Source organism: Morone saxatilis, unplaced genomic scaffold, assembly GCF_004916995.1.
Source record: "Morone saxatilis isolate NCDOM2014 unplaced genomic scaffold, NCSU_SB_2.0 Contig7, whole genome shotgun sequence".
Lineage (NCBI taxonomy): Eukaryota > Metazoa > Chordata > Actinopteri > Moronidae > Morone > Morone saxatilis.
In genome coordinates, this window is record NW_023340246.1 from 19,929,898 (window position 1) to 19,949,486 (window position 19,589).

General features: G+C 37.6%; 2 protein-coding genes across 4 annotated transcripts in view; one reads left to right on the plus strand and one right to left on the minus strand.

Moving 5' to 3' along the window:
• Positions 1-1,949: 1,949 nt before the first annotated feature.
• LOC118340879 (high choriolytic enzyme 1-like) lies at positions 1,950-6,070 on the minus strand. Of its 2 annotated transcripts, XM_035679033.1 has the most exons (11): positions 5,952-6,070; positions 5,830-5,877; positions 5,639-5,689; positions 5,509-5,565; positions 5,378-5,415; positions 4,719-4,788; positions 4,520-4,634; positions 3,677-3,849; positions 2,476-2,557; positions 2,135-2,256; positions 1,950-2,033 (listed from the first exon to the last, which is right to left on the minus strand). In XM_035679033.1, the coding sequence occupies exons 1-11, from the start codon at positions 6,058-6,060 to the stop codon at positions 2,011-2,013; spliced, it is 888 nt and encodes a 295-aa protein (XP_035534926.1). In that variant the 5' UTR covers positions 6,061-6,070; the 3' UTR covers positions 1,950-2,010. The 2 variants fall into 2 exon arrangements, with proteins under 2 accessions (XP_035534926.1, XP_035534927.1); XM_035679034.1 differs by lacking the exon at positions 5,830-5,877 and having other exon boundaries at positions 5,639-5,649; positions 5,952-6,065.
• A 2,339-nt stretch (positions 6,071-8,409) lies between these two features.
• igf2r (insulin-like growth factor 2 receptor) overlaps positions 8,410-19,589 on the plus strand; it is a 45,901-nt gene continuing 34,721 nt past the window's right edge. For both annotated transcript variants that reach the window (XM_035679148.1, XM_035679149.1), the window contains exons 1-3: positions 8,410-8,635; positions 10,427-10,566; positions 18,833-18,951. In XM_035679148.1, the coding sequence (XP_035535041.1) occupies positions 8,496-8,635; positions 10,427-10,566; positions 18,833-18,951 (399 nt within the window). In that variant the 5' untranslated portion in view covers positions 8,410-8,495. The remainder of the gene's footprint in view (positions 8,636-10,426; positions 10,567-18,832; positions 18,952-19,589) is intronic.

The following is a 19,589-nucleotide window of genomic DNA, read 5'->3' on the forward strand; positions in this document are numbered from 1 at the left end:
ATCACCCCACCTTCCTCAGAGACATAAATCTAGTCCGAAAGGCGGTAATGTTGATTCCACTTTTACTAATATACAGTTTAAAAGTTAATCCCCCTGGCTGGTCTCACAGCAGCTTGTTTGTGTGTGAGCTAAAGCATTTACATGGTAAATCTGAGAAGCCCAAACAAACCTGAGACTTTTACAGCATGGACAGAGGGATCAGACTCACTGTGTCGGCTTACTTACAGACACAGAACTTTGACACTGGCTCTAAAAACTTTACAAGGAAAATCTGCATTTCATACTGATAAAGGTTAATCTGTGCACTTATACATAACAACGGTCACTTCTTAACATGGCAAAAAACACTGAATAATGAGACATATCTCAAGGAGTTTTCAATAAAATGTCCTAATGCCAGAAATAATGGATATTAAAATGCTGAAAAAAAAAGTGATTTATCTTACCTTTGAATGCTGAATTCCCACCAATAGCTCTCAGGTAAATGAAGGATAGATGTAAGAGTGATTCCTCTTACATAGTGTACAGTAGACGGTCTGTTCTTTTAGCTCCTCCTACAGACAAAACCAGTCTCACACAGACAGGCTCACACTGTAGGTGGTCTGTCAGACAGGTTTCTGTACAGGAGGCGTCTGTTGTACAGAGCTATGGTTGCTAGAAGAACCAATGTCTATTGTTAGATCTGTGTTGTTGTTGTAGTATACCTGCTGTTATAGAGATCATTATTGTACTATTGTAGTCAGTTAATACACTGAGGAATGTTTTAAATCGCTGCCGTCACAGCAGAAGTATGTAAGGATATTGTGGTGATAGCAAAGAGGATAAGATGCCATAAATTCTACATTCACAGTTTATAATGTTCAGATGTTGACAGTCAAAAATGTCTAAATTCAATCATATTTAATACTGACATACTGTAGTAAAAGGTACATTATATTGAGGTGTTTACATGAGGGGGGTCAGAATATTAGAAACACCTCTAAATATAATGCAGTGCTGTACAACATCACTGACTATGATGTAAATGATAAAACATCATAGGTATCATAAAAGTGCACTTTATGGCAGAATAGTTGTATTGGATGGCATTAGACTGCACAGGTGCTCCATAAAGTGGCTACTGAGTGTACACAACAATGGTTCCCAACCCTTTTTTTATTTAAGTGACATATTTCATGGATATTTAATTTTTATGTATATGTAATGCATAACAATAACAGCACATAACTGAAACTGCAAAAATAACCCAGATAGGGAACAACTGCAGAAAGCTTGTGTAAAACAAAAATTCTGTCTGTATTTCTAACAATCATAAATACTAAGATACATTGAGGGTTTTCTTCTTTGTTCTATTAGCTCTTTGGTTGTTTTAAGAGTGTACTTTTCTAATGCAGGATGAGGCGTTTTTAATGAAGGCTTGTGTTCAGGTCTTCACTGTGCCCCTTATATCATATCTTAAATAATAATCAACGCCTCTCTCACTCAACATTGTAAACTAAACTGAAGGAACATATATGTTAACATAATGAAATTGGTATTTTAACCCAAAAAGTTGGTAGAGGTTTTAAAAAAAAATTGATTTTAATAATTTTTATTATAAACCTCCAAACTCTTTTTTTTTTATAGGTATATAGAGTTATATTAATTATTTATTTATATAATTATTATTAAATTATAGCCACTTTAAAGTTTTACCTCTACCAATGAAAATATAAAAAAATAAGTAATTTAGGCACTTTAAAGTGGCTATAGTTAAAAATTTGTGGCAAGTGCCTAAATTATTAACTTCACAAATTGGTCGAGACCTGCTACAGTTTTTTTTTTTTTTGCTCAACCTCTGCTCAGAGTAGAACGTTTCTACCTTTGGGTGTTACAGACCTTTCAGCTATCAGGGATTAAGTTGATGTATTTGGTTGGACGGTATAGCTCAAAAAATAAAACACAGAATAGGATTTTTTAAATTTTTATTAAATCTCACAGCAAACACAGATTAACCAACAGCGAGCCCGCTCAATGCCATGTGCTACGCTGATCTGAAAAAAGAAATGCGTCAGTCACTTTGTTAAATATGTATTTGATTGTTGGTCATACATTAGAACAGAGTTATGTGAAACGGTAGTGTAGAGGTTGTTACCACAGTGGTAGAGTTTGTTCAGTTTCTGTATATCCAGAGGGCTGAGATGTGTTCGCTGACCCATCTGCTCTGTGCTGTACCTGGGCAACATCGTCGCATTTCCATTTACACTGAAAAAAAACCTGCAACACCAGAACATGACTTTTTAAAAAGGATTTAAAAGACATTATTGGTCCAAGCAGACTATTTATATTTTGTTTGTATTATTACAATGTAAAGATCCCAAGATTTATAAAAAGATACATTTGTATGCAGGTGACTGAGCTACGTTAGTCTCCTGGAGCATCTCCACCTGCCGTCATTCAAACCGTCCACAGAAATGAGGATGGGTCAGGACTTACTTTCCGTAGTGCATTATGGAGTTAAGGTCGTACGGCAGGTTCAGAGTATTCCCTGATTTCACCACGAAGTTTATTTTTGCCCCTTTAAAAAACACAAAGTGTTCCAAATGATTTTCTTTTCAAGTCAAGTTGAAAGTACAGTAGCTGTGTCCAAATGTTTCATACATACCAATAGCATGGAAAATTAAGTGTGTACAGTGTCACGTGAAGGCTAAGTTAAGTTATTTGTTATTTCATTGTGGAGGAAAAGTCAAGACTTCACACCCCGGCTAGCCTCTATTCCATTAGCTTCTGTAACTTCTTTAATCAGTCACTGAAAAAGGGTTTACTTTCTGTAATCTAAAGACAAATCTGTATCCACTACAGAAGTTGAAGTCTTTCCAAGCATTGTAACTTGGTTTCATTCACATTCATAAAAGAACCTCTTCTTTTAGTCTTTTTCTGAACGTTATGGTTGAATCTCTGCTGTCTAACTACCTGAACTAACCACAACCCTTCGACTTGTTTATGGACTTAAACCCATAAACATCAAGGGCTTATGGGAAATGGTGTTTGTTAAAAAATAAGTTTTCACAAATTACCGTCTTATCTAAACGCATGGAGTGAGCAACGTTATTCACTGTTGAGAAATGCTCCGTTATAAGCCATTTTTTATTAGCGGACATTATTAAAATGTAAATGGGATTTTGAATGTTTGTTCCTTACTTGTTTCTGTTTCACTTTGCTTCTTTTACCTTTCACAATTATTTTCCTTCATCTGTTGTTATCTTCACACAGTTAATTCTTTGTTTCTTTGTACCGTTTCATCCCTTAATCATGAACATGTGACCCACTGTGTGTCCTTGGGCCAGGGGAGCTTAGCAGACCACCTGCTGAGCCCCATTTATAAAGATATTTGTGACAGTATAAAGATTAGTAAGGGACAAAGCAAGGCAGAGATTATGATCCAACACAGTTAACAACATTATTCTGTTTCTTTGAATATTTTTTGATGTAACTCAAAAGAGGTGAATTTAAATAATTCCACAGTAGCAGACATTAAGATAATACAGTGATTGGGACTTTGTGTCTTCTTCCCCAGTGGATCAACAAAAGATAAATTCAGCTTTGAATATTGCAGATTGTACAAACTATTTGGTCCCAGCTCGTGTTTTTCATACAGAGAACCACAGTTAAAACTAACGTTGGCTGAGGCGTTTACCTGGTATGATGTTCTGCCACTGCACATTGACGTATTGATTCCGGTCCTGGCGGGTGTGTTCATGATGCAGCCCCAGAGCGTGAATGAGCTCATGGCAGAGGTTCCCCACACTGCAGGTCCGAGAGTAATACAACGGCTGGGGTCCTCCTTGACAGCCAATGAAGGACGCACAGCTGGAGAGAGAAAGAAAAAGTCTATTAAACCGTGCAGTTAGTCCTGGTTTATTTACAGATTTCTGCCTCCACCCCAACATGGAGATAATTAAACAGCAGATTTTCATACCATCAGCAGTTGAGAGACATGGAGAAATAATTCCTATAAAAATTTAAACAGCAGTGATATCAACCGTGGTCAACCAACTATATCTGAATATGAGTTCCAGGTTGATTTTTTTAAAACAATTCAAATAATAAAAAGTAAGTGGCTTTTAATTGGATGAAGACAATTATAAAATAAATAGTTTTAGCCTCTTACTGTCCTTACTTCTTAGAAAGAATGGATTTTACCTTGATTATTGATTACTTTTAAGGCTCTTTGTGGCCTTGCTCCTTGCCTGTGTTGTGGCATACAAGCCTTATGTACTTGGATATTGTCTGGACTTAAGTGTCTTGAGTAAAATAATCTTACTTGAATTTGTTTGGTTGTTTTCTTACATTACTGGAGTTGATTGTTATTATAAAATATAACCATTTTAAAAAAGATTGTTAATGATAATTTACATTATGTGCAACATGTGACTGAAAACACTAAAAGTGCTCTTTATGATAAAAAGATGATTTATTCTCATTTGTAGCAGCCAAGCAAATAAAAACTCTTTGCATGGATAGAAACAACATTTCTCACCCATTGCCATCTATTAACTTCAGGTAGTTAAACTCTGTAGTGTGCCTTCGGAAGCGAATGCACGTGAAATCTGATATCATCTTGAAGGCAGCGAAGATGTTTGACTCTTGATAAGCTGTTAGAAGGAAAACAGACACGGTGTCATTATCTACACTCTAGCAGCCAAAAGTCTTCACCGGTTAGAACCACAACAACCCACCCAGTTCAGCACTGATGGCGAAAGGTACGACAGCGTCTGACCACAGGGTCTGCACAGCATTCCTGTCCTCCTGTGAGTTCAGGCAGCAGAAAACATTAAAGCATTATCACCACGATTTGATCAGTTTCTTACAAAACCAGCAACTGAAAATGATAAATTTTGCAATTATATATTATAAAGTACAAGTATATACTCAAAAAGCCAAATGTTTTATATCAAGCAAGTTTTATCTTAATTTTGGTGAAGTGACGTTTCCTAAAATAGGTTATAAAAACCTCAAAGTGGGTTCATCAGATGCAAACTGGATCTGACTTGCAATTATCTTTTTGGCATTGTGTCCATTTTTTCCAGAGCTGTGAGCAAAATTCTACATGAATACAACCTATTAATGATCAAATTTATGTTGCTGTGGTTGAAACACATGCAGTGATGTTAATTAGTTTAAAATTAATTATGAATATTTAATAATTAAAACAATGAACACGTTTCTGTAAAATAAAATAAAATAAATTCTACTGGATTTGCACCAAATTAGTGTTCAATTTGCCTGGAAATGCAGCTTATATGACCATTTGTAAGCAAGTGCTCTCCTGTATTGTCAAGAAAAATGCCTGGAAAGGTCCTGGAAAATAATTTAAAGAAGAAGTTATCCATCTCACCGGCATCAAAATGTCTCCCTCTTGGACAGTCATGTCATCTTGAAGTAGTCAGATGATGAAAATAAGTCAGTGGGCATTGTATTTATATTAAAACAAGGTTAATTTTTGTATATTTAAAAGTGTAACTTTACCTACTAAGGTCTCTGAACTGACTTGCTCTGGCAGATCAACTACTGAAACAACTGTACCTGCAGAAATCTCAGAATTTAAAATCATATTGTTTTAAACACAAGAAATTCTTAAGAACCAACTAGCACCAACCTGGAACAGGACTAATCACATTCTGGGTGTCATTTAAGGCAACGACATCAACTAAAACAGAGAAATCCAGTTAATTTTAGACAGTAAAAGTAATTATTTTTGCATAATCAGCATGTACTAAAGTAACATCTCCTCATAAATAATCCTTTATATTGTAGCAAATGTAAAAAGTAAATCCAGTGAACACCAACCTGGGGAATGACTGTTCTCGTGGGTTCGATTTATGGGTACAGCGCAAACTAAATCAACAGAAAGAGAAAATAATCTTAATTATTTAGCTGAATATCTGTAGTCTGAATACTTCAGTCTTTACCTGTCGACGTGCAGATGAAGATCAGAAGCCACATCACTGCAAAACAACACATTTTCAGCTTCTGTTGGCTGTCTGATTGAGATCTGATCACACATTTATCATCAGGCATCTCAACAGGTGTCGTCACTTCCCACTTATAAATCACCTTTTAGCTTCATTCTGACCTGTAGAGGGCAAAAAAAGACCTCTAGAGGGGAAAAAAAGACCTCTAGAGGGCAAAAAACAGACCTGTAGAGGGCACTGCGGTACAAAGGGTCAGAGTAGAGAAGTAGGTCTACTACTGTTCTGGTCTACTACTACAATTCAGAGGCAAATATTTTCACTTTATAGACTCTAATCAATAAATAAAATGTAATCAACAAATAAATTATGATGTAATCATAGATGGACACATTAATGCATCAATATAATGTAAACCACTATAACCCATATTATTCTGACATGGGACATTCTGCATGAGTGATTTAACATTTGTTGTTTGTGTAACATTTATGAGGATTTATTGGCAGAAATTAAATATATATTATTCAGAGGTATGTTTTCATTAGTTTATAATCACATGACACATTATGTACAGAGGGTCCTTTACCACAGAGTTCTTCCCCGATGTACTTTTACAACTTTACCATCAAAAATATCCAAACAATACTTTTAAAAGGAGCTTTTCTGTGTGACTTCTAAAGATTAATGTATGTAGAGAAGAGTGTAGGAAGAGCAAACACGTCCAGATTCCTGAATAAAGAAAGAATACAAACTATAGAGACTATAACTGATGGAAAATAGATCATAATTCAACTGTTCAACAGTTGAGTGAGGGGTTTTTATGGCCACTAGAGGGCGCAATATGACACCTGAACAAGTGAAGGCTCTTATTTAATATACAGGCGTATTTTTTTGCCCTGAGCTGGAACTCTCAGGAGCAGCTGCAGCTTTCTCCCACACTGAGGACTGAAGGTTAACAAACTCTGCTGATTAAATGATGTTATAGGTGGTTAATGTTATGGTTACATGGGCTGAATGGTTAGTGGTGTATAAAGAACACAATCTGTCTGTAAGGCTAAAAGTCTTTGTTTTAAAAAGTCCCTGGATATGTGTCATAAAGAATGCTGTGTTCAGGTACCACTGCACATACAGTAGAGAAAAACTGCATACTTGTTCTTTTAGTTGGTGAATGAAGCTCTGTTCTTGTCATCACTAATGCTGCATTCAAGTCCCAAATAGACAGTAGACATATAAATGCTTATAGAAAATGTACATTTAATCTTTTCAGTGGGGTACAAATAGAAATACAAAGAGATGCCACTAAGTTTAATGAAAAAAAAAGACATGTTTTTGGTGAAATGTCTGAAGATTTGAAGATAAAATAATGTATTAATTTCTAATGCCACCTTGAGATATTCATACTGGATGCTTATACTAATGTGCCACAGTAGTGTAATGTTATTTTAGTTATAATATAAGTTTTAGTTTATTATATTATATCTTTACATGGGGGCTTTTCCAAGTAAATGTGTTTCCTGTGAATATTGATCAGAGATGAGTTTTCCTGATATTTTTATGCAATTATCTGTCAAATCTTCTTAATAGGCTTCTTTTTTTTGGTGACAAATAAAGTGTTTTCCGCTTGCCCTACTTTTGGACAAGGCTGTTGATCAGAGAGTGAAGGTTCTGTAAATACAGCTTGTGTTCTGGTCTTCAAAGAGTATAAATTAAAATAAATAAATCTAAATTTTAAAATAAAAATATAAACTATTCCTCACAGGAATGAATATAATGTTGAGATATACGCCTACTGTGTTATATTTTACATATTTTTAAAGTTTTCTTACACCTATTAAACTCAAGAAGGCCTCACGACCCTCTCTGAAGCTATGGCGACCCGTTTAGGGGAAGTCCAGAACCTCAGGTTGGGAACCACTATACTATGAGCTGGGTCCTGTCTATCTATCACTAAAAACCCCCCAAAAAATATATATATCTCCATGCCACCTTAAGAATATGTCTTTAGTTTTGGGGCGACAGTAGCTCAGTGTGTAGGGACTTGGCTTGGGAACCGGAGGGTTGCCGGTTCAAGCCCCACAGACCGAAGTGTGGATGGTAGCTGGAGAAGGTGCCAGTTTCACCTCCTGTGCACTGCCCGAGGTGCCCCTTGAGCAAGCAACCTAACCCCGAAACCTGCTCATCGGGGCGCATGTAACGCCGGCAGCACCCATCACCTCCACCCAAATCTCTCCCCCTTTGCATGTCCACATGTGCATGAAGTGTGTATTTCACCTGTGTGTGGTGTGTGTGTGTGGTATAAAAAAAAGAGTGAAAAGAACAATTTCCCCCAATTTCTTCATTCTTCTTCTTCTTCTTCTTCTTCTTCACAAAAAACAACCTTCCAAGCAGGTAGTTTTCCCAACAGTCCGTGAACGCAGCACCAGTCACCATGAGTCATGTGACGTCCTGTCATGTGGTGCATTCACTTCCTACTGATAGGAGACTGTGCTGTATCATGTCGTCGTAGTCGGGCTCTGCGGACGGTACCGACCATAGCAAACAATGTTGTTCGAGAAGAAACCCGACCGTCGTGGCTCCGTGAGGCCGGTTCTGTGGTTTGTGGCGGTTCTGGGATGTTTGTCGGTCCGGTCCGGAGCGGAGGAGGACGGCAGCGGCAGCCTGTGGTACCGGGACCTCTGCAGGTAACAAACACACCTTCCCCGGGCTCAAACCCACGGCACAATACAAAACAACATACAGCAGTCTTTAATAAACCCATATTTTAAACCCTGCGTTTAATTTAATTCAGAATATTTGTGTCATTTGATGATTTATTTGCTTTTATTTCCACACACACACACACACACACGCACACACACACACACATCATTATTATAAGAAGATAAGCTGTTTAAAAATAGATAATTAAACAATGAATCACCTTTTTGTGTCAGTTATAATATCAACACTTTATATTAATCAATATGTTCTCCTTGTAAGCGTATTAACGGTGCAAGACAGTTAACATTATGTATTAGTTTGACAATAAACCAAACGTGCTGCCTCATAAGTTTGAACCAGCTACGCTCACTTACTGTTGAATTAAAAAGAAGCTTGAAACTAAAGACACACAATGTTTATGGAAGTTAAAAAAGGGATGAGAAACTGAACAGTGTTGAGCTCTGTCCCAGGCTGCTGCTCTTCAAATATTGACACAGCATTAAAGGTAGAAATGATTACCAGGTGACTCGACCTGTAAAGTCACACTGGCTTTCATTTCCTTGTTTTGGCAGCATTGGTTTCACTGGCTTGTTCACTTAAAGAGAGGATGTTTTATGAGCTTTAATTCCAATTAATGGAGTTTAATTCAGTGCTGTTTGGACTGTATGTGCATTAAAGGTTTTCCAGTGTTTCCAACTCTAATGAATGTTACCTGAATCAAAATAAAAAGAATAAAGATAAAAATAGAGACACTATAACTGTTATTTAAATGAATGAATGAATGAACTAGGGATGCACGATATGTGGATTTTCTTTGAGCTGATACAATAACAGATAATTATCTGCTTCTTCGTGGCCGATACAGATCAGATAAACAGATCTTTTTTGTATTTGAAAATAAAGTTTATAACCTGTAGTTTGTACACCTGATGGTAATAAAGGTTGAGATTCAGAGAGCAAAGATGGATGATGTAATATTTTATAGCTCTGTTCTTACTAAATCTAACTGACTTTATACAACAAACAGTTCTGACTCTTCAAATTTTAACACAATTAACTTTTTTCTAGTGAAGTTCATTGAAAATAATTGATCGTCTGTAATTTAACTACCACAGATAATTACTAGTAATATAAATTTCCCATTATTGGCCTTTTGTGTTGTTATTTATTCGCCCTTTTGTGCCAGGGAAGCAGATAAATAGAGAGACAGACATGTGCTGCAGTAACATTAGTAATAATAACAACTATAACAGTAGAACTAATAATAATAATAATGATGAAGATGATGATGAGAGTGATAACAGCTATAATGATGATGATGATAATAATAAAAACAATAGCACGATCGCTCATTTAGTCACAATCTTAGTGTCTAGATCAGGAAAACAAAAAACACATAAAAGACAAAAATGCTCTAACTAATAATTAATTCTCATTATTGATTAACTTTGCTATTATCTTAAATAATCAATGTATCTATAAAATGTGAGAAAAACAAGTTGTTTTTTCTTCACCAACACTAAACACTAAAACCTAAATATATTCAGTTTTTTACAACATGAAAAGAAAAAGAAAAGCTTCAAGACGTTTTAAGATTAAACTAACTTGTGTAATTAATGTACTAATCATAAGTTTCACTGTCCCCGCTGTAGACCGCCGATCAGAAAATAAACTGATATTGATCGGATGCTGCAGGGCTGAGACCTAATGTGGGTCTATGTTTGATCCATCCTCTTCTTTACCTCCTGTGCTTCTATCCCTTTGTGTTGCAGTTATAAATGGGAGGCTATAGACCGGGATAATAAAGTGAGCTACACGCTGAAGCTCTGTGAGTCCTCACCGCTGACCGGCTGTGACCCCGGCACCGCCGTCTGCGCCCGGGACCTCACCACCAACACAAACCAGTCTGTGGGTGAGTACGGCCCACTGGTGCGCACTGGGATGTCGTACTGCCGAGGCTTTGCAGTTGCATAAAAAACCTCTTATCAGCCAGGTGTCTGTTGGAGAGATAACGGCTTATCACAGAAGCTGAAAATCATCTTGGGATCTTGTGATCTAGTGAAACATCTTGTAGACACTGTGCAGCCTACCTGTTTGTTTATACACGCTTAGTAGTACAAACGGAAGAAGAACAGTCTCAAAAATGTATAATAAACTCGATTTTTCCTCATTAATTCAAATAAATAATACTTCTTAATAACCATAGACTATTGTCTGACACAAATCAGACTCTTAATAACAATCTTTCTGTGCTTTTACGTGATAAATTCCAATAACATATATTCAAATACCTTTAACATTCTCTGCTTTTATCTCTTCATTTACACACAGTTCGATTATTCTTTAGATATTTGCAGATGTTTTATGCAGCGGCAGTAAATTCCACCTGACCGTGGCTCTGTACGCTCTGTTTTCTGAATCATACATGTTTTAGCTTCAGGTAAATAATATAATATCTTTGGTGACAGTGAATTGTGTCAGATAACTGAGTTAAGAGTTAAAAAGGAATATGTGTCTCAACAAGAGGCTTGTTCAGCGCTAACAGCACAGTTAGCTGTTGGCAACAGCCGTCGGGGACTTGTGTACTTGTCGCCTTCTTCCCGAGGAATGTGACACTAGCTTTCTCTGGCAAGCTTTCCCATTTTTATTTACAGATTTTCAGTCCTACGTACTTGCTGTACTTCGAACACAAGTAGCTTCTTGTAGCTGCACAGGGCGACAAACCTGTGTGAAGTTGCAGATTTCAGCTTTAAATATGAGCCACGTCACCTTCGTCCCCACCGGAAGACAAACTCGAAGTAAAAGAAGGACATAAAATAGGCGGAGTTTATTCATCTTTACAGTCTTATATAGCTCTGTTTAATCCTAATTACTCGGCCATTTATGTTTTGGACTAGGGAGGTACACGTGAGCTGACATACTGTCTGCACTCTTTGATGCGTCCCATGTGTCTTATGACAAACACACAACGGGACGTTTCACGCCGCTTTAGTGGCACCGCAGGGAGAAAGCTACATCCGAGGGGCTGCTGTCTTTATATAGCTGTGCTGCCATTGTTTTGGTCACACTCACTCCATGTAGTCTGTTTCTGCGTGAAGCATGAAATTAGCTGCTGTAATGTTGGTTAGCAGGTGATCAGGGATGTTTTTCAACTGTAAAGCTGAAATAACGTATGTCTTCAAATCAGTGGCCATGTAGGGAAAACAGAAGGATCTTGTTGAAAGTTGTCCATAGTCTTGACCTTAAAATCCATGAACGTTAGTGTATGTTAACAAAAAAATATGACGTGCATGTGAGGACATTCATAAATCAAATCTGTTTAAATGTTTTTGTCATTTAAATTTTGGTTTTTAAGGATTTTTATTGAGATTATTGCCCCCTTCATGTACTTTTGTTGATGATATTCTTTTAATTTTGAAGTGTTGAGGTGTTTATCACCCTGGGTCAGTTGGATGTAGGGCTGCAGCTTAAGATAGAACTGTAAAATGTCAGAAAAAAGTAAAAGATGGTGGAATTATTAAATCTTTGGCTTTTCACGCTTAAACGATTATTCAGTAATACAAATAGTGGATTAGTTTTCTGTTGATCAGCTAATTGATCATTCCATCATGGAGCCTTTATAGACTATTTGTAGATAATCAGTTAATATAAGACCTGATAAGGACCCTACTGGGAGGGAAACGTTGTTCAGGTGTTTTCCTCCAAAAATGTTAATTATATTGACAGAACAGCATAAATTAATGTACGTTTTGCTGGTTTTGTGATACACGTGGATGTATTTATGTCAGCCTGTGAGCAGTGAGAGGTTAGTTATTGTAGGTGCAGCCCTGCTGTATGTCTGAGAGGATGAGATGTGTCATTGCTGTTGGGTTTTTTTTAGTCACTCAGTCCTCAGTCCTGTTGCTGACTTGACTGCTGAGGGGTTTTCTAAATGCTCGCCTAAGTGAAGTGAAGCTGTACGGTTCAGTCTTTGGGAGCTTTATCGATACATCTGATCTCTCTGCTGATGAGGCCGAATCTGCTGCTGCTGCTGCTGCTGCTGCTGCTGCTGCTGCTGCTGTTATGTGTCAGCAAGATCCACATCTCTGCCCCAGACAAGTACCCCTCACTGCAAGCTGGAAGTCCAGGAGGGAGCAGCAAGTTCAGCACCACCCACCACCCAAAACTGAACTCACTCAGCAACGAAAGGAACAGCTATATTGTCTGATATGTTACATAGATCAACATCATCATTTATTTATTATTATCAATCAGAAACTTATTTATTGAGAGTCATAGAAGTTAACTAAAGCTAACCAGTAGCTAAACTAGCACTATTTAGCCACCACACAGACATCAATTAAACAGTCCCTCCTTGATTTTGGGACCTTTTTTGGGAGGGATTCAAAAATTACAATCCATTTTGCAATGTTTTTAGGCATTTTTAAGCAAAGGCAACCTATAATGATAGGTCAAATTTACTTAAAAGTTGGGGTGATTGGACATAATCTGAAGGTAGTGCAGAATTCACAGGGATCAGTTGCATAATTTGCAGTAACTGTTGCAATTACAGCTTCCTGGAGGGACTGATTTAAAGTCGTATTAAAGAAAGCAAAGCAGCTTGTAACAAAAAAAAAAACACATGGTAACTTTGTTAAACCAGAGAGAACCACAGAAAGAAAGACTAGAGCTAATAACTGCCTGCAAAATAAAAGGCCAAGATTTTCACACAGGAAGTAAAATTTCAGCTTTCACAGCTTTGATTTTGGGCTTCTTGTAGACCAAATCTAAAACCTCCCCGACAGACAAGAGTATCATTTCACTTGAATCTAAGCTCATATTTCTTGGGTGGTATTTCCTGGAACAGATGATGCTGTCAGTTTTCTGGGAAGGACAGTCTCCCTTTTTAGGTTTTTAAATGTTTAACCACAGCTTTAAACAAGTGTTTCTTTAAGCTGCTGAACAGCGTCAGGATAACTTTAATACATCTCTCTGTTGGAGCTAAAGAGTGCTAGCTTAGCTTCTGGCTAGCTCGTTTTATGTATTCTCAATGAGTAGCTGAGGGCGTAAAAAGTAATCAAATAAATAACGTTAATCTAATTAACTGATGGCTTTTTTTATGTTAAGTTTGAATTCTTCTCTCTGAGCGATGAGCCGAGCCGCACTGTCCTGCCCGTTTGTGGTTAACGTGTAGAGTTTGACTTGCTGCCTCCTGTTCAGACCTGACCTTCAGTGAGCAGAGACGGCCCTGATCTCTATTTAATCACGCTGCTGTAAATTGATTATTCTAAGGCAGCGGCTGTCATGCCTTCTGTTTGGAAGCAGAGAAACAGTCGTGCCCCGCGCTCCCTGTAAACCAATTTAAATGTAACAATATTGGGGGAATTAATAGAGCAGAATCAATTAGTCAATCGACAGTAAATGAATTGTAAACAAATTTGATAATTGATTAATTGTTTCAGTTCTGTAATCAACTAAAAATGCCAAATATTTGCTGCTTCCAGCTTCTTCAATGTAAGCTCTTTTCTCCAGTAATCCTAATATCTTTGGGTTGTGGACTCAAACGAGACATTCGAAGGCATCAGATTGGGCTCTCAGAACTCAGATCATTAATCAAATACATATAAACAGATTAATCGATACTAAAAATAATTATCAGTTACAGCTCGTAAATTGCACATAAAAAAAAAAAGCCACACGTTTCATAATGGCCGACTTCCTGTTGGGTTAGGGGTGCTCATCTGCTGAAGATGATTCATAAAACTTCGTAGGAAACGACAGTGGTGGGTTTCATATAGGTTTCCAGTAGACTACCAAAGAAGTTATTAACCAAAAAGTCAAGCTTGGTGTCATTTCATTGAAAGAACACAAACTTTATTCTTCCTTTCACCTTTTATATGAATTCCCTTTGTGCAAATTAGAGCTGCAATCATTATGTGAATAAAAAAAAAAAGTATTGTATTTAGATTAATTCTATTGTTTAATATGTTGTCATTTACAGCTTCTCAATTGTCTTATATGATAGTAAGCTGAATATCTTTTGGGCTCTTTCACTATTTTTTGACAGTTTTCACAGATAAAATGATTAATCAATAAAACAAGCAGATTAAACGATTATGAAAATAACTTCGCTGCAGCCGTGGTGCAGATGGAAACTGTCAGATTTGACACAAACATCAAAGCTTTTTGTGTCTGATTGTCAAAGACCCGCCCTTTGCCTCTCCTCCTCCTCCTCCTCCTCCTCATACACACACATATATATATATATATATATATCCATCTTGTATCTCGTCACTCTGCTCTCAGAATGAAACTTGCTCTCTTGCTTTGCTAGCGTGGAAGCGCTCTTGTATTGTTTATTGTTTCCACATCAATCAGATTCATTCAACTTTAGTTCTGCTCCACATGTTTCCACCCCGGGTCACAAGCCCCTCCGCACCCCAAAGCAATGGGCCCCCTGGGGAGGAGCTCCCCACAGGAAAAAAACCACTAATTAAAGGTTTGTTTAGCCCAGGGGACCAATCTGCTGCTTCCATTGTCATCCATTAACAGACACATTTGTGATGCATTTATAAGGTTTTTTATAAGAAAAGACTGTTTGACGAACAAATGCACAGAATCATAAAACACACATGTTGTTTACACGTGGTTTTAAATCTGAAACTGTACTTTCCAATTGGTCACAATCAGCACTTTCTGTTCCAGAAATACTGATTCAATAATCACACAGTTGTTATGCTGTGCCATTACATTAGATCCCAGCTGTCACATGTCGTCAGCTACTGTTAGTAGGAAATACAGATATCCGAAGATCACTTAAACTTGTAGACTTTGACTATCTGGGCCTGTTCCTCAGTTTTAGTTACATCGCTGTCTTTAATTTTGCCCATGACCTTTCTAAAGAAGACAGGCTGCCAGACAGAGTTATTTCACAGTCCCACAACAACAACTCGTCCTGCAGTCTGAGGTTGTGACCTTCCCCTTGTGACAAATTGGTGTTTGCTAGCTCTCAGCCAGAGTGTGTCATCCGACTCAGATTTCTGAGGGTGACAGAGAGCCGAGTTGCTCACTGAAAGCTCTGGATTGAAGACTGCAGACTCATGTTGGGAGGGTTTGTTTCCCTCTCGTTTTATTTAAAAAATGGAAGTAGCAAGAGATGGTAAACAAGGAGCAGTGGGGTCATATGACCTGCAGTTTAATCATTCACGCTGACTTATCACATGACCCAGGAACACATCATCAAGCACAAATAGACACAAGTCTAATTCTCTCTCTCTCTGTCTCTTCTGTTCTTCTGTCATCTCTCTCTCTTCTCTCTCCCTCTCTCTCTCTCTTTCTCTCCTCTCTCTCTGTCTCTGTCTCTGTCTCTGTCTCTCTGTCTGTACTGTTTGCTTCAGGCTTAACTTATGCTGTCTTTTTGGCTGTGCTCTGAAAACCACACATGATCCATCCTCATACTTTGACATTCATGTCTCTTGTGCTTCCTCAAATCAAAATCTCAGCAGTGACAAATGCTCACCTCACTGTAGAATTGAAAAGATCCTGTAAAAAGTTTTTGTTTGCTATTTCCTGAAGCTAAACGCCTGTGGTCAGCTTGGATTACAATAGGTCACATTTGTTCCCACATTTTCATTAGAAAATAGTGAGATTAGGGCTAAAACTAACAATAATTTTGCATCGTCTGTTAGTTTTCTGATGGCTTTAGTGATTGTATTTTTCTATTAAATGTGAAAGTCCAAAAGAGAGAATCAATTTACTATCACATAAGACAACGGATCACATCCTCACATTTTAAAAGCCGAAACTAGGAAATGTTTGCTGTCTAATCTGCATGATGAGTACTTTTACTTTTAATACTTAAAGGAAGTTAGATTTGTTTTTTGATTCTGGCAGCCCCTGTGGATAAAAGCGGAAGTGTTTCCATCGCCTTGTTTAATTGATTTCAAGGGGAATCCGACCTGGAGGCAAGAATTAGAAATAACTATAGAAATAGGCAATCTTCTCGCTGATTTGTTTACCAAGGTCATATAGAGGCATCAGTCTTAAAATTAAATGTTTAATAACTAGTTAAAGAAGGCATTGTAGTACGTTTAAATTGCATTTTGGTTACAATAGTTTGACTTTTACTAAAACGTTTTGAATACAGGATCATATTTGGATTAAAATTATTTTAATTTTTTTTTTGAAAAAGCAGCAAATCCTTACTTGAACTAATCCCAGTAAAGTTTTGTCACTTTTGCTCGAAAAATACTGAAATGATGAATTTACAGTTGAAAATAGCAGCAGATGAATTTTCTCTCAATCAGCTAATTTGAATAGTTTCAGGTTTAAATCAAAGATCAAAGTGTCCATAGAAATGTCAGTGAAACCATGCATCCGGCATCATGCACTTTGTCATAATACAGTCATAATACTACCAAAATATGACTGTAACTGAGTATTACAGGACTATCAACAGGCTGGGACATGTGCATTGTCATCTGAGTGACACAGACAGGCTCTGCTTACAGTGGTTGTGTAAATGGTGTTAGTAGGTCACATTGTTGTTCAGTTACATTCCTTTATGGTCCCTTTGTGATAACAGTCCTGCCATATCAGAGGGAGCAGAGCACACACATACACACATACACACATACACACACACACACACACACACACCCTCTGAAAAGCTCATGCAAGTTTCTCTTTTATAGAAAGAGCAAAAGAAAAGATTTATAACAGAAACTGAAATAAAAACAGAAACAAGAGGACGAGGATGAGGTCATCAATTAAACACAGGCAGATACACAAGAACAGTTCATTACAACGGGAAATCTACTTGTGAGACACACACAACACACACACAACAGTGAGAACAGTATTTGATCCACATTTCCAGTTTCTGTTTAATCTAAATATCTGTTGGACTGTGTGACTTTTTGTTGATTGTTGATGCAACTGAAACAATCTCACAGCTTCTAATTTAGTAACACATTTACAGACATCAGTTACATCACAGTGTTTCATGTGGCTGCCTCGCTGCAAGTTTATTTAACTGCTCCAGTCTTAAAGGAGCAGTGTGTAAGATTCAGCAGCTCGCAACCAACTGAAACCTCTCAACCAAGCGCAAAGGAGAAACGACTGCGAAAGGTCCTATCTAGAGCCAATGTTTGGTTTGTCCATTCTGGGCTACTGTAGAAACATTGGGGTTCAACATGGCAGACTCCGTAGAAGAGGACCGCTCCTCAGTGGTCTCATCAAATGGTGCGCTAAGCAGATTGTATAGAAATCAAAGAAAATTACCCTACTTGATTTATTAGCTCAGTACAACAGTTTCATATTGAGTTTATGATCTCAATCTCTAGTTTCAAATCTTCTTCCATACAGCATGAGGTTCATTTATTAAATGAAGGTTGCTTGTATAATAAACTAGATGATAGAGCAGGGTATGCTCTAGCCCGTGGCTAACTTCTGATTGACGATGTCCCTGCGTTCTCTGTCAGATCCAGTTGGGAAAGAGCCGTAGCAATGTGTAGCCTCCCCAGCTCCACGCTCTCATCCAGTCTCCCCTCTCTAGTGAGGGCTAATATTAACACACCTATAAATAATATGTTTAATTTCTTCCAATTCCTCCTAAATACACACTGGACCTTTTTAAATGTGCAGAACATTTCCCACTGCTGTCTGCTTCTACTCACATGATACATGACGACTCTGTGCTGACAGCAGGGTCAGGGTATTATGGTACAGAGGGTTATCTTGTTTTTACAAGGCAGTGGGTCAGTAGAGGTTGGAGGGTTAAGACATTATTCTGTCTGCTACAGTAACCTACAGCGATAAACAGTCTGAGAACGAGAACCTGTGTCTGTGTGTCTGTGTGTGTTTATACTGACATTTTATGAGAGAGGACATTTATTAGATCATCTTTTTTATGTCAGTAACAACAGGCCAGGCACCTTAACTTCTATATCACTTCAAATCAAACATTTAAAATCATGTACAGCAGATCTTAATGCAGCTCTACATAATTACAGTGAGCTCCAAAAAGACGTTCTTATGTAATTATCCATGAGAGGTAAGAAATACAACCAAAAGACAAGGGTAGGAAGAGGCTTAAAGAAGGAGTAAAGCTACAAGTTTCATTGTTCAGATGTTAATGTTTTATATATTTTGTCCATTGGTCTGTAATTGACTCTGTGGTTCTCTGTTTGAATGTGCAGGTGATCTGTCCCTGCAGAAGCTCTCTGGCACCGTCCTGGATTACAGCAGCACGAAAAAATGTCCAGGAAGCAGCAACAACATTCAGACCAGCATCAGCTTCCAGTGTGGGAAAACCATGGTAAGAACATGCAAAGAAAGTGTATTTAAACAGATGATTTGTGCTTTTTCCAGGAGCTGTGTTTAGTGTGAAGCACAGGGGCAGTGGTGGTAAAGGTTAGAAAAGCAGGCTTGTGACCAGAGGGATGATGGGAAAGCCCTTAATCTGAATGAATATTGGAATAATAAGTATTTGTTATTAGTTGCTTTTGTTAGAAGAGCAGCTGCTGCACTCTTTGGTGAGAATCTGCATCCATTCAATGATATACTGCTTTGTTTGGAGAGCTTACAACCTAATACATTGTGTGTTTATACACTCTTGTAGGTTCAAAATATATTAAATATATTGTGGTCACCTTTTTAAAAGCCCCTCTTGAGTTGACACCCTTCTATTTAAACTTGCCTTTGTTTAATTTTTATTAAAAGTAAATATCTGATCTACATAGCAAACACTTATTGAATGTATTAAGTGACGATCAGAGAGCGAGCTGTTATGCGGCCGGGGTGTGACTTGCAAGTTTGCTCTGGCACAGCGAGATGACAAGCTCTTTAGTGGGAGAGAAGTTTTTCACTGCGTCTGTTTCCCTTAATTTAAAAATGGTGCTGGAGATGGAGATATATGGCCATGTAATTAGGTTTAATCAGCAGAAATGCAGCTGT

Bases quoted from the DNA above. Each gene is read 5' to 3' on its own strand.
- LOC118340879 (XM_035679033.1), bottom strand. From the start codon at position 6,060: ATGCCTGATGATAAATGTGTGATCAGATCTCAATCAGACAGCCAACAG. The intron at 5,690-5,829 runs GTTGGTGTTCAC...TCTCTGTTTTAG, and splicing joins CGAGAACAGTCATTCCCCAG to TTGATGTCGTTGCCTTAAAT. The intron at 5,416-5,508 runs GTAAAGTTACAC...GACTACTTCAAG, and splicing joins CAGTTCAGAGACCTTAGTAG to ATGACATGACTGTCCAAGAG.